Source organism: Setaria viridis, chromosome 6 (genome assembly GCF_005286985.2).
Source record: "Setaria viridis chromosome 6, Setaria_viridis_v4.0, whole genome shotgun sequence".
NCBI classification, from domain to species: Eukaryota; Viridiplantae; Streptophyta; class Magnoliopsida; order Poales; family Poaceae; genus Setaria; species Setaria viridis.
Window position 1 is genome coordinate 25,630,347 of NC_048268.2, and position 13,539 is coordinate 25,643,885.

Sequence of the window (13,539 nt, forward strand, 5' to 3'; positions counted from 1 at the left end):
GGTGGAATGGGATGAAGGCAGACATAGCTCAGTTTGTCGCCCGTTGTGATACCTGCCAAAGAGTCAAGGCCGAGCACCAGAAGCCAGCCGGCTTGCTACAACCCTTGCCTATCCCGGTTTGGAAGTGGGATGAGATCGGCATGGATTTTGTAGTAGGCTTGCCCAGAACTCAGAAGGGAAATGACTCCATATGGGTAATAGTGGACCGACTCACCAAAGTTGCTCACTATCTGCCCGTACGGACCACATACGGCGGAGAAAAACTGGCTCGACTCTACGTCAACAACATAGTGAAGCTGCATGGTGTGCCTAGCCGGATCGTCTCGGATAGAGGAACTCAGTTCACCTCTAGGTTTTGGAGGAGCTTACACAAAGCCATGGGCACCAAACTGGATTTTAGTTCAGCTTATCACCCCCAGACCGATGGCCAAACAGAGCGGGTAAATCAAATCATGGAAGATATGTTGAGGGCGTGTGTCCTCACCTATGGAAAGGATTGGGAACAAAGTCTACCCTATGCAGAATTCTCATACAACAATAGTTACCAAGCCAGTCTAGGCATGTCACCATTTGAGGCTCTTTATGGTAGAAAGTGTCAAACCCCTTTGATGTGGTCAGAAGTCGGAGAGCGTTCCCTGGTCGGACCAGCTTTTATCAAGGAAGCAGAGGACCGGGTAGCAGAAATCCGAGAGAAGCTGAAGGCTGCACAGTCCAGACAGAAGAGCTACTCGGACAAAAGAAGACGGGAGTTGTGCTTCAATGAGGGAGATTTTGTCTACCTCAAGGTATCCCCGATTCGGGGTACTCGAAGGTTTCAAGTGCAAGGAAAGCTAGCCCCTCGGTACATTGGACCATACCAGGTGTTAAAGAGAGTTGGAGCCGTAGCGTACCGTATCCAACTGCCCGAAGAAATGTCGGATATACACCCAGTATTTCAGGTCTCCCAGCTAAGAAAATGCCTGAGAGTACCGGAGGAACAAGTGCCGGTGGAAACAATAGACCTACAAAATGACCTTCGGTATCAAGAAGTGCCTGTCAAGATTTTGGACACTGTCACCAGAAGGACAAGAAATACAGCAGTTCGGATCTGTAGAGTGCAATGGAGCAGGCATGGCGAAGAGGAGGCCACGTGGGAACGCGAGGACGCGTTAAAAAAGGAATTTCCCCATCTCTTCAGGACTCAGTCGAATCTCGAGGACGAGATTCAATTTAAGTGGGGTAGGTTTGTAACGCCCGCGGAAATCACCAACTAAAACCACCCGTTAAAAACTGTCTTTAAAATCTTTTTACCGCTGAGCTCCCGGAAATCGGAAACCTCCCCGGCGATTTCGCCATCCCGGTACCATGCCGACCACCACCTATCTTTTTATTCGTGCCCGTAAATCTCACCGAGCGCCGTCGTCAGACCGCCGCGCGCGTGCTCCGACCGCGTGCCGCGAGTGCCGCCGGTCTCTTCCTTTTCTTTCTCTTTCCCCCTTTTTTTCTCCTTTCTTTTTCTTTCTTCTTTCTTCCTCTTTCTTCTTCTTCTTCCTCCCTCCTTCTTCTCTCTCCTTCTCCTTCTCTTCCTGGCGCCACTCCCTGGCTGGCCCCCCCCGACGCCATTACTACCACGGCGCCACTCCTTCCTGGCGCCACGCCGCTCGGCCTCCCCGCGCGTGGGGCCCATCGCCCGGCCCGGCGTCGGCCACGCCGCCGCCCCCTCGAACCGCGCGCCCGGTCCGGTCCCCGGCCGCCTGCGCCATCCACTCCGGCGCCAGCCTCCCCGGTCCCGCACGCCGCCCTCCCGCGCCGGCCATCTCGGCCCCGCACCACGCCGCCTCGCCAGCCCTACCTCCCGCACGGCACGCCACCGGTGCCGTGGCCGCCGAGCCTCCACCGCCGGCCAATAGCCGGCCCCTACCTCCGGCCACCACCCCGTCGGCCTATAAATAGGGGCACGACCGGCCTCCTTTGCCAAGCCGTTCCCCTCCCAGCTCGCCACCTCCACCCCGGTGCCGCCCGTCGCCACTCCGCCGCCGCCGCATCCCCCCCCCCCCCCCCGCCGCTGCCGCATCTCTACCGTCGCCGCCGCCCCACGGGCGCTGGTGCCCCGCCCTCCTCCGACGCCACCTGCCTGAGGTGAGGCAGATGGAGCCCCCCCTCGACTCCCTTCGCCGCCCCTCCGCCCCACGGCTCGCCGCCGGCGACGCCCGGCCGGCCGGCCGTCGGCCCATCCCCTCCCCATTCCCTCTCTCTCCAAGTTCCTGGAGAAGGAGATGAAACTACCTTCGAATTTAGATCCGACCCCCAAGTTTCCCCAAATTACACATAGGCCCCTCCACTTCCAAAAGTAATTGCAAATAGGTCCCGTGTTACTAGAAATCAACCCTTAAGCCTCCATTTAAGCCCCTAATCCATATTTAACCCGTCATTTCATGCGCCAAACCTCCTCCAATTAATCCCAAATTTTACCACGTCATCCTCCAGAATACTTTCGCTGATCTATATCCAAATTTCCCAAAAATAATCTTTCTACCTATTTTCCGTTCACGTTTCCTGTTCGGAGCTCACGGTTAAAAATCGTTTCCTCTTTTATTTATTGGTGTGTCTGTTTGTGGGTGTCGTAGATCGCGGATTGCCCGAGGAGGAGCCTGAGGAAGAGTTTGACTGCGAGCCCGAGCCCGAAGACCAGTACCGCGAGCCGGAACTCCCGGAAGGCTTTGAAGACGGCAAGTCCAATCTCACCCTTTGATGCATACTTAATACCTAGTTTTTCAAACACAACCTATTGGCCTGTTTTACAAAGTGCATATTATTTCACTGCAAGACATGGTTGGATAGCCACCCCTTGATTGTTATGAACATTCCTTGTTGTCCTATGTTTATCTCTAAACATGACTCGCTCTGTTTAGATGATAACCACTGCTAGAACGCTTAGGAATTTGTTACTCTACTGCAATCATTATTACAATGGTGTGTTCGGAAAATAAATGTGTGTGTGTGTATAAGTAAGAGAAATGGCTTCTGGGTTCAGGGAAAAAGGATGTGTAGACGGGATGGATGGGTGTTCCTTGTGTGGAATGCCAGGTTGTTGTGCTCGTACCTTGGTGGTTGAGCAATGTCGGGAGATATCCATCCTGTCATGACTAAGGACCGAGTTGATGTGTCGTCTTGCCTAATTCCACCATCGTGCAACCACTCGACCGTTGTATGGGCAACGGCTTAGCATAAATCCCACTAGCTGACCTGTTAGTCCTCAGGGGTGCTGGTGAGCAACGGGCACCCATGGAAGAGGGGTAAGATCTTGGTGACTTATGTCCTGGTTACGGTCTCGTGGATGAGCCGTGAACCCCTTGGATGTTTCCGCGAGGGCTAACCAGCCTTGGCTAAGGTGGGTAATGGCTTTGTTAGGATTCGTGCCGTCACTAAGGTGATTATAATGCGGTACCCTACTTGTGGGAAAAGTGTACACCCTCTGCAGAGTTACAACCTATCCGGGTAGCCGTGTCCACGGCATTGGACGAGTTACGGCTTGGTCACATAACTAGTAATTGGGCAAGAATGTCATGCGTGTGTGTGGGGGGGGGGAGATTTTTGGAAGAGTCCGGCAGTTGTGCCGTGCGCTATGGCGGACGGGGAGTCCGATAGCGATAAAAACTTGGATCCTTTGTGTAGGATCAACCCCACTCAATGTTTCGGGTATTAAAGGAAAACTTTACAAAAATCCCTTTTGGAACGACCCCCTGCATGTGTTAAAATTTAGCTTTTCCGCAAATAAACTCTAGCTTATCCTTGTTATACTTGTGCATAAACTTGCTTGTATCCCCCTCCGTGGATGGGGTTGGACTTGTTGAGTACGCTTGTACTCACCCTTGCTTCGTTGCTACAGAGGAGGACCCGGACTTCGTCGCCGAGGACCTTGAGTAGAGGTTGTGTCCGCACCCGACGCTACCTGTGGTGTTGGCCTGCCCAAGATGCTGCTGCTGCCGTGTAGTCCCGAGTGCTGTCTTTTGGCAGTCGCTTGGTTAGCCGCCGTTATTTATTTACTGTTTATCGCTGCGTGGCTTTCACGCCCACTCCCTCGGGAGTTGTACGGTAACTGAATTATCTGTCGAATAAATGTGTTATCAGCCTCCTGGGACTGATATTTGTATCACATTTAGTCTCTACTTATGTGGGGACGCTTCATCATGTCGACATGAAATTTAGAAATTCGAATAAGGTTTGGGCATTTTGGCTTAGTTATGGTGGACAGAAAGGCTTCGAGGTTAGAAAACGGTACACAAATAAAAGACAATTCGATGGGAAGATTACATCATGCTCTTAAAGTTCTTGATTTGATGAGTATTAAGTTATTGCCACCACAATAAGTGTTAAAGCGATGGACACGAGAAGTACGAAGTGTAACTATACAAGACAAGCAGGGAAGAAATATAATCAAAAATTCAAATATGGATGCTTTGCTTCGCTGCTGATATGTCTAACAAATTTCATAATTTGGCATATCAAGCAACCAACTTTCCTCAATGCACAAGTTAGTGGACAACACACTTGACATCCTTGTAAGCAAATTGAAGAGATGAGCATTGCATGTCCAAGCACTTCTGTGAGTCCATCTGTAGTTCCCACAAATGCTACTCCACCAAATGATGTGTTGAATAATTCACGCCTAAAAAAAAATAAGGTCCAGACAAAAACTTCAAAGCGAAGAAAAACTTGGCTTGATAAGAAGCACAAGTTTAGAAAAAAGAGAAAACAAAGCTTCATCACAGTTTGGAAAAGAGGCAAATAATGATGTTGCTCATGCACAGGTGCAAAATATTTTATGGTATGATCTGCACAATTTTGTTTGTAGTGTTATCATTATGTCCATTATTTCTCAAAACCCTCCAATTTTGATACAGGAGGGTGGGGAAGAGGCAGGGAGAGGTGAAAGCACCAACACAAGCACAAGCTCAAAGCACTAGTTGCAGATGGTACTGGTTATAAAGATTACAGGGTGAACTTAGCTTCACTCAAATGCTAATGGTAATATTGCTCATCACATTCTCAATTTGCCATCCTAAATTGTCAAACACATTTCCCAACATGCTGCCTTTTGCCCAATTATCCTCTTGTGCTGCGATCGCTCTTCCTCCGCGGTGGTTCTGGCTTGGCAGCACCGGTGACCCTCCCCGTGGTGGTACTGCCCCTGGGCGTACAAACCTCCTTGCCAGTCCCAACCGTGGCCTGAACCCTCGGCGGTGGTAACCGGTCAGAACCACTCCGCGATGACCGAGGTGACGGGGATGAGCGTGACATAGCATCCCAGTGTCTGATGGGCAGTGAAGAGTGAGGCAGGGCACCCGGTGATGCTGGGCGGCAATGAGAGAGCTGCAGCACCGAGCGGCATTGATGGCGGCGAGATGCCTTGCCGGCGCTTCCTTTTTTCTGCGGCGAGGAGGTGTGTCTTGTTCTCGTGTGTGTAGGCAACTGGGCTGTTTTTTTTTTTTTTGAAAGCAGCAACTGGGCTGTTTAGTTGCTGATGATATTGGACTGATATATGGGCCGCATGGTCATGGACTTTTTTAGCGTATGTGTGCGTCTTGTTCCCACTTCTCTCCTCTATACCTCTCCCAGGCGCCCCCTCGGCTCCCGCTTCGCTTTTTGTCTCCCACGAGTCCGGCCGCGGCGGTTGTTCCTATCTCCAAGCGGGGGGTTCCGTGTGCTCGGGCGGGCGGCGGAGCGTGCCGCAGGCGGGGGGCGATTCGGGATGGACTCCCACGCGGCGGGGATCGACGCCGCGCGCAAGCGGGTGGCTGCGGGGGCGGCGGCCCCCGCCGTGCGCTCCTGGCCCAGGGAGCTCGGCGACCGCCGCCGCGCTCTTCCTCCTCCTCCCCCTCCTCCCACCGCCGAAGGGCGTCGGGGAGACGTCGGCGGCAGTGGCGCCGCCGCTACTCGGGACTCGCGGCGCGGCGCCGGGCCGGGGAAGGCGGCGAAGGAGGCGGGCCGCGGTACCCCGGGAACGTCGCGCGGCGGTGGCGCGTCGAGGAGCGGCGTGGTGGCGCTGGCGGGCGGGGACGCCGACGCGGCGGGCGTCGCGGATGCTTCGCCCGGCGACGGCACGCCTGGTGTGGCGGTCGTGGTGGCGCCGCGGGAGGGAAGAGGAGGCGACGAGGTGGGGAGCAAGAGGATGGTCTCCGCCTCGCGCCGTGTCCGGCCCAGGTGCGGGAGGGGCGCCGACGACGGCGGTTCGCGGCTCGTGGCCGCGCCTGCACGCCCCGGACTCGGCGGTTCCGCTGCGTTGCCGAAGAAGCCGGCTGCTCCTCCTCCTCGTTCGGTCGGCGAGGCTGGTTCGTCTGCTGCAGTTGTTCCTCGTCCGATTGCCCGCGGCGGTCATCATAGTCGAGATGCTGGGGCGCTGAGATCACCAGAGCCTTCCCGCCGGAGGAGCGTGGCTGCGGCTGATGGTTTCTTGGACACTGAGTCACAAGGCGGTTCAGGGAGCGGTGGATTTGGGAGCGGCAAGCCGACGATGGACTCTGCCATCCGCCGCTTCGGACCCGGGCGTGGGAGGGTCACGGCCTCGCAACCTCTCAACAAGTCTGCAGACAAGCGCCCCTGTACAGAGAGCAACGAGTTGTCCACAGCTAGGGGCTCTTCTACTCATTTTCGGATGAGGGTTGCCTCTGCATGCACAATGGGTAGCATCAACAAACCGGATGATATAGCAGCTTCCATTTTGCAAGATGATGACTTCATGGAGGAACTAGTTCATTATGAAAGAAAGCTTGAATTGAAGTTCAATGTCTCATCAGATGTTCTTTCTGTGATGTGCCAGAGGCAACATGGAACCCAGAATGCGGATGCTAGGAGTAAAGTCAAGATGATGTGCGAGAGGTTCCAGTTTATATGCAGGGCTACAGTAAAATTTGTGGAACAGCACTCACTGAAAGTTGGTAGAATTGACCTTACAGCTGATAAAGTGATCAAGAAATTGCTAGGGTTTACGCAACATGATCCTTTTGTCGGAAACGTCCCAGGAGTTGAAATTGGTGATGAATTTGTGTACAGGGTTGAGCTGGCCCTTGTTGGTCTCCATCGCCCGTACCGGGGAGGCATTGGCACCACCAGAGATGGGAATCGTGTGCTTGTTGCAGTCAGCATTGTTGCTTCGGGAGGTTATCCTGATAAGCGATCAAGCTCGGGTGAATTGATATACACAGGCTCGGGAGGAAAGCTTGCTGGTAAGAAGGGTGATGAGAACCAAAAGCTTAAGATGGGTAACCTAGGCTTGAAGAACTGCATCCGAACGATGACTCCCGTGAGGGTGATTTATGGCTTAAAAAGGAGTAGAGAAGAAGGCAGTCGTCCAAGGGCCAAAGGAGCTTCAGCATTCACATATGATGGGCTGTATTGTGTTGTGGATTGCTGGAGAGAAGGTCAAGCAGGTTCTAAGGTGTTTAAGTACAAGTTGCAAAGGATTCCTGGGCAACCACAACTGCCCTACTGCAGCAAAACTGCCTGCAGCAGCAAAACTGGGATCATGTGTTGAAGATGTAGCCATTAAGTCATCGACTCTTTTGTTTTGCCGGTAGACCAGAGAACATGTCTTGGCAGTTCATCTTACCCTGTCACTAGGCTTGTGATGTTATGCATGTCTGTTCTGCATAATCAGTTCACCAGGAAAGCTGGTGACGCTCCCAAGTTCTTTCTCGGTTGTGAAAGCTGCTGAAGTTTCTGAGTTCTTTCCAGTCACATGTTTCCATTGTTTCAAAGTGCACTGAACAGAGGCTTGAGAGGAGGGTGGATTTCAGCAGAAGATGGATTGAGAACAATAGCATCAGTATTGAACCTTTTCTCAGACAGTGCACAAGCTGCTACGGCGCTAGGCTTGGTACAAATAGTGACTATCTCAAGGGAGTATGCATGGTAGTTCTCATGAGTATTTTACTGGGCGTGGTAGTTCTTGTAGTGGTGTTGCTCTTGGAGGTGTTATAACTTGTAACTGACCTTACATTGTTGTTGTTGCTTTTGGAGTACGCTCAAGGAATGCGTCCTGTGTCCACGGCGTGCTTTTTGTAAGACCTTGGTAGTTTTGTTGCTGCTTTAAGAATGGTGTTGTTGTAGTTCTTTTTACATGGCAGAAAAAGGTCAGTAGAACTAGAAACGTTATACAATACATATTAACAATATATCTTCCATAAAAAGGAACGCTATACAGCATAAGAGATAAGCTGCTTAAACCTAGATAGTAGATATCAAATGACTTTGATCAATCATCTTCTGTTCTTCTGTCAGGTGCCAAGTATGCCAAAGTGCTTCATGCTGTACTTTTGAGCATCTTTACTGTAGCTTACCGTGAATTGTCTCATTTCCATTTATGCGTCTACTTCTACGTACCTAATGACTATATATTGTTATGCCTGTAGGCTGTACATGTGACTTGCTTTGTTATAGTTTATTGCTTACTGCAAATCTCTTGCTGTTCTTGCCATGACCATATTAAAAGCATCGGTGTACCTTAATATTTCAGAAAATTACTCTGGGATAGGTTGAGCATTTCTCTCTGATTTCTACTTAATATATATGCAATGTTCTCCAGGCTCACATGATAGCCGACTATGAATGTATCCAGAACATGGAACAGGAAGGATTGGCTCGGATATTGACAATTACAAGACATGCTGGATATTGATACCTGTGATTGTTGGCCACTTGGCCGTGGTTATCTCTGGGCGTTGTCGTTCATTTGTTCTTGTAATTACAAGCAAAAGGCATGCGGGAGTCATGGTGTGCTTAGTTTGCTATTGTACGATGAATTGGTATAATCAGCAAAAGTTTTTGTACATCACTACTTCTTTTTCACGTGGCAAAACAAAGGAGGAATTATACATTATACAATACAAATCAATACATTATCCACACACCAATAAAGAAAAAAGTTACACAGAAGATGAGCTGCTAGTGTATATTCCTACGTAGTCTGCAGAGCACATTGCTGTATGGCTAGCCTAACATGCAAAACGCTTCTGAAAGTTCAGAACTCGGGTCTGCACACGCATCTCATCAGTCACTGGTAACGTTCAAGGAGAACTTGGACAGCAGGTTCGGAATCCCAGCTATGACCGGACCATAAACCTGCAAATGGTGTTCGATAGGACGTGTGTTAAGGGGAACCTCCTGGGTCCTGAACTCCAAAAATCTCTGAATCCAAAGTTTCCAACATACCTGGGCGTTGTTATGAATCTGTGACAGAGGCACAGCCAGCAGCTTCATGTTCCTCGGCACGACGAACTGACGGGGCATCGGCAGCCTGATCAGGAACAGTTTGAAAAACAATCTTCCATCCTCAACAAAAATCTCGATTGTTTTTATGCAAAACTAAAGAGGTTTCAATCCCGAGTCTAAATTTTGTAGTCCATAGAAACATCTTTAGTCCCGATTAGTATTATAAACCTGGACTAAAGGGTCCCCACGAGTTACTAAAAAAATTGCATCTCTTACTTATAATTAGATGTGTTGTGTAGGTGAGATGATAAGGAAGCTATGTGCGAGGTTTGAGGTTGTTGGTTCAAATCCCACGCACATGCGTATATTTTGTATGAAAAATCGCGTGAATTGTAACTTGCAACGTGCGCGTGTGGGAGGGCCTCCTAGGAATTTAGAATATTTTTTTGGCGCAATAAGCTTAGAGCTTAGATACACTTGATAAGGCGACATTTTATACCTTTGGCACGTGGAAGTTTGGAGGCATGAGGCATGTATGGAAACGGGCTGACCTCAAATTCAGATCTCCACCACATCCCAATGCACTCCCAGACCTAGTCAATAGCCAACGTGAACAAGGATCAAACGTTTTGGATCATCCTATTCCTGCCTTGCCACCTTGGCATCAGCGTTGACACACCATGAAAAATTGTGCTCACTGTCAGGTTTTCAACAAATTGAACAGTGAATTCAAGAATTTCCTCTGCCTGCACTAAGGTTACCTGCCAGTCATCCTCATCCTCGGCATCGGCCTGGCCATCGTCGACGATGGACAGCTTGCTCGAGAGTTTGCGCTTGAGCCCTTGGACATCTGAAAATGCAGTCAGCACATGCATACGAACAAACCTGTCAACCTCCAGGTAATTTCAGGGTACAACATATACATACACATACACAAGTTTGTACTAGCTCACAAATTTGCAGGAAAATTCAGGGTACAGTAGGGTAAAACACTTGCGAATGTATGGCAAGTACCTTCCTCGCCGGTCCTGAGGCGGCCTCCCGGGAGCACGAAGGAGGAGTTCAGGACCTGCAGCAGCAGCACGAGAGGGGTGTTCGGACAGCTCCACCTGCAAACAAACCAAACCAAAATTCAGAGCCTGCTCTGGTCGCTTGCCGCTGAACGTTGTGCCAACATCATGCGGCTACACGAGCGATCAAGGCATGTGCGATTGCTCAGATATGAAGCAGAAACGAAGAGCCGCAGAGGTCATGGTCTTACCAGGAGGACGCCATGGACGCTGGTGCGGAGCCCGTGGGCGGCAAAGCCGCAGGCGTGAAATCGGCCCAAGCGGCCAAGCCAAGCAAGAGGTAATCAGCAGGCCCCCAGACCTAGAGAGCCCAAGGACAGAGTGGGGTGATGGCGCGGCGGTAGGTGGCGGCTGGCAGTCCCTTGGCCTTGAGCCGGAGCGCGCGGTCGGCGGCCGTCTCCACGCCGAGGGGCGCGCCGGCGGCGTCCTTGGCGCCGAAGTAGTAGCAGCTGAGCAGGTATATCTCCACCCCGTGCTCCCTCGCCGCCGCAGGCGCAGGAACAGCTGCCACCTCCATCTCGAGCCCCATGTCGATCTCACCGGAGCGCGCGGAGGCGCGGGTTATATAGCAGCGCCACCCGCACGCCGTGAAAGGGAAACAAACTGGAGCGCGCGAACCGGCTGGAGAATAGAGAGATTTTGATATTTGAAATCCAATACGCATGCCTCACTAGATATGACATTGAATTCGCATGCCCTTTTAAAAATTGACATCGTGCACGTGAATTATTTCGATTCGGAGGATTCTTGCACTTTTCCTATTTTCTTTTATCTTTCCTTTACTTTTTCTTTTTCCAGCACGGGTGACATACCCGTTTTGCCCTGCCCCTATTTTGGTTGTCTTTCTCAACTTGTTTGTTCTTCTCTCTGTATGGCCAGAAGCAGGCGTCGCCACCGCCCTTCCGTTGCTCTGCCGCGGGTGCCCCCACTGACCCAAGGGAGCTCACCGGCAGCCGCGTCCCCCAAGGCATCTCCTCCCCTGCTGACCCTGTACACACGTATTTGCTTCTCCTCTGCATCTCCCTCTCCTCCGAACCCAACCATGGCCAAACCTCGCCTGCAGAGCTCTCATCCATGGCCACCCGTAGTCCTCCTCCTTCCATGCCCTAATCCCCATTGAGAACCCTCAAAACGAATTCCCCATCGTCTCCTCTATCTCCTAGTGCTCTTCCCATCCCAGTTGGTCGCCGGAACCCTAGAGTCGGTGAAGTTCTGGCGGTGCCGGTGGCGTGCCGCTTTTCCCAACGCCGTCGTAGATAAGGTGAAGGGGCAAAAGGGGCTTGGAAAATAAAAAGAAAAAAGAAATAAAGGAAAATAGAGAAAAGGAGCAGAAATCCCCTGAATCAAAAGAATTCACATATCAAGTGTTATATTTTGAAAGTTGTGCGAATTGAAGGTTATAAACAGTGAGGCTTGCAAATTTGATGTCAAATATTTAAATTTCCGAATAGAAAGGTGGGAGGAGAAGACGCGAGAGGGACAGGAGGATTTGGGAAGCTTCTGCATCTCTGCTGCCATCGGGTTCTAGTTTGTGGGGGTCAGGGGAAGGGGGTGAGGCGGCAGGAAGATAGCGTCGGGAGCGGGAGGCGCGGGATGTGGTGGCCGGGGACAACGTGGTGTGGCGCGGAGAGAGCCAGTCAGACAGGGACAAAGGGACGGTGGCGTGGCGGTACTCGGCAGTCAACTTGACTGGCACTGCGTGTGGGACCATGTGGGTTGGTTGACTTTGTTGACCGCTCGAGTATTGGTCTACGGAGGATGTCTTTGAAGGTTGAAAGCAAACCTGTAGAAAAGCAACAAATGTGCAAGCCTTGCTTAACTTGCTATTGGGTACTTGAAGCATGCATTTGCAAAAGAAAGAAGAAATTGTTATGGTATATCAATGCATATAAAAATGATCCATATTTGAAGCAAGCATTTGCAAAAGGAAGTATAAGGCATCGTTTTGAGTTTAAACACACACGCTATCAGCTATCATGTACTATTCTTAAATGTAGAATACCATTGACTTTTTTTTATTTGTTTAACTTTTTCTTTTTTTACAAATACTTGTGTGAATAAATAAATATAAAAGTTAATTTTAAAATAGCTTTGGTGTTTTTTTTGAGAATTCAGGAGGGGTTGCCTCCTACTGGTTATATTGATAAAAGGAGCGTGAATATTTACAAGAAAAGGAGAGAGAAGGGAGCCAAGAGGACCCTTCAGGAAACAAAGAATGACACAAAGAAAATAAAACTAAAAATTCTCGTTAGATGTCGTCGATCCATGATTCAATTGCTGGGAAATACTTTACTTTTGCCCTGTGCAACATCAGGATAAATTCCTTTTTGAAGATTACTCTGCATTGACTAACTGATGAAGGAATGCCTTTGAAGATTAGATCATTCCTCAATGTCCAAATACTCCAGCATATGAGGATGACGATTTCCATGAAGAAAGGAAAACGCAGTTGCTGTTTGATAGGTGTTAAGGTGTCAAAACAGTCACCGTGTAGGTCAGCAGTGACATGAAGAAGCCCCCAACATTGCTCTGAGAAGCTACACTGAAGAAATAGGTATTACGATGTTTCCTCCACTGATTCCAAACATAGCACACAATTGTACGATGGCAAAGCCATGTTTTTCTCCTGAGCATGTTCCTTGTGCTTAGACGATCTTTAGTAGTAAACAGAAGAGACTTTATGTTTTGGTTGGCATGATGATGCCCAAATCCAATTGAAAGAAGGGTGATCTGTTGTGTGCGTAATGATGTGATTATAAGCTTGTTTGGTGTGAAGTGGCCATTTCCCCAAATATATGTCCATACATCTATGTCTTGATTTAGATTCACCCATTGTAGTCCATGCTGAAGAGACTGAAGTTCACCAAATGCCTCCATGGACATGGGCAAATGAAAAAAATCTACTAAGTGGCTGCAAGCTCTGAGCTTTGTGAATGGTCACCCTTGTATCTTTTGCAAAAGAGTAGAGATGTGGGTGTGCAAGCTAGTTTTGCCACTACTCCATGCCATAAGTCATCCTAGAGAGACAAGTCCGTCCATCTTGCATGTTAACTGAAGCTAGACGACCCTTAAAATCATCCAAGAGCTTTAGAATATCGCGCCACCAGAATGAACCCTTTTTTATATGGCTAGGCAATTTAGCATTGGCGTAGTGCTTCTCCTACACACATTTAACCCACAGGGTATGTCAAGCCTGTTGAAAAACTTGTGGAGATTTTTGAGCAACAGAGCTTTGTTGTGAGCTTTGAGGTCTAAGACACCAAGTCCTCCTTCTTCCTTT

The 13,539-nt window shown here is 49.9% G+C and overlaps 1 protein-coding gene and 1 pseudogene across 1 annotated transcript; one reads left to right on the forward strand and one right to left on the reverse strand.

Moving 5' to 3' along the window:
- Positions 1 to 5,283: 5,283 nt before the first annotated feature.
- LOC140223077 (uncharacterized) lies at positions 5,284 to 8,022 on the forward strand. Its single transcript, XM_072294509.1, has one exon. The coding sequence runs from the start codon at positions 5,522 to 5,524 to the stop codon at positions 7,511 to 7,513; it is 1,992 nt and encodes a 663-aa protein (XP_072150610.1). The 5' UTR covers positions 5,284 to 5,521; the 3' UTR covers positions 7,514 to 8,022.
- Positions 8,023 to 9,027: 1,005 nt separating this feature from the next.
- Positions 9,028 to 11,289, reverse strand: LOC117859733 (pre-mRNA cleavage factor Im 25 kDa subunit 1-like; annotated as a pseudogene).
- Positions 11,290 to 13,539: the final 2,250 nt, after the last annotated feature.

Excerpts from the sequence above, each read along its gene's own strand:
- LOC140223077 (XM_072294509.1), top strand. The coding sequence starts at position 5,522 with ATGGGCCGCATGGTCATGGACTTTTTTAGCGTATGTGTGCGTCTTGTT.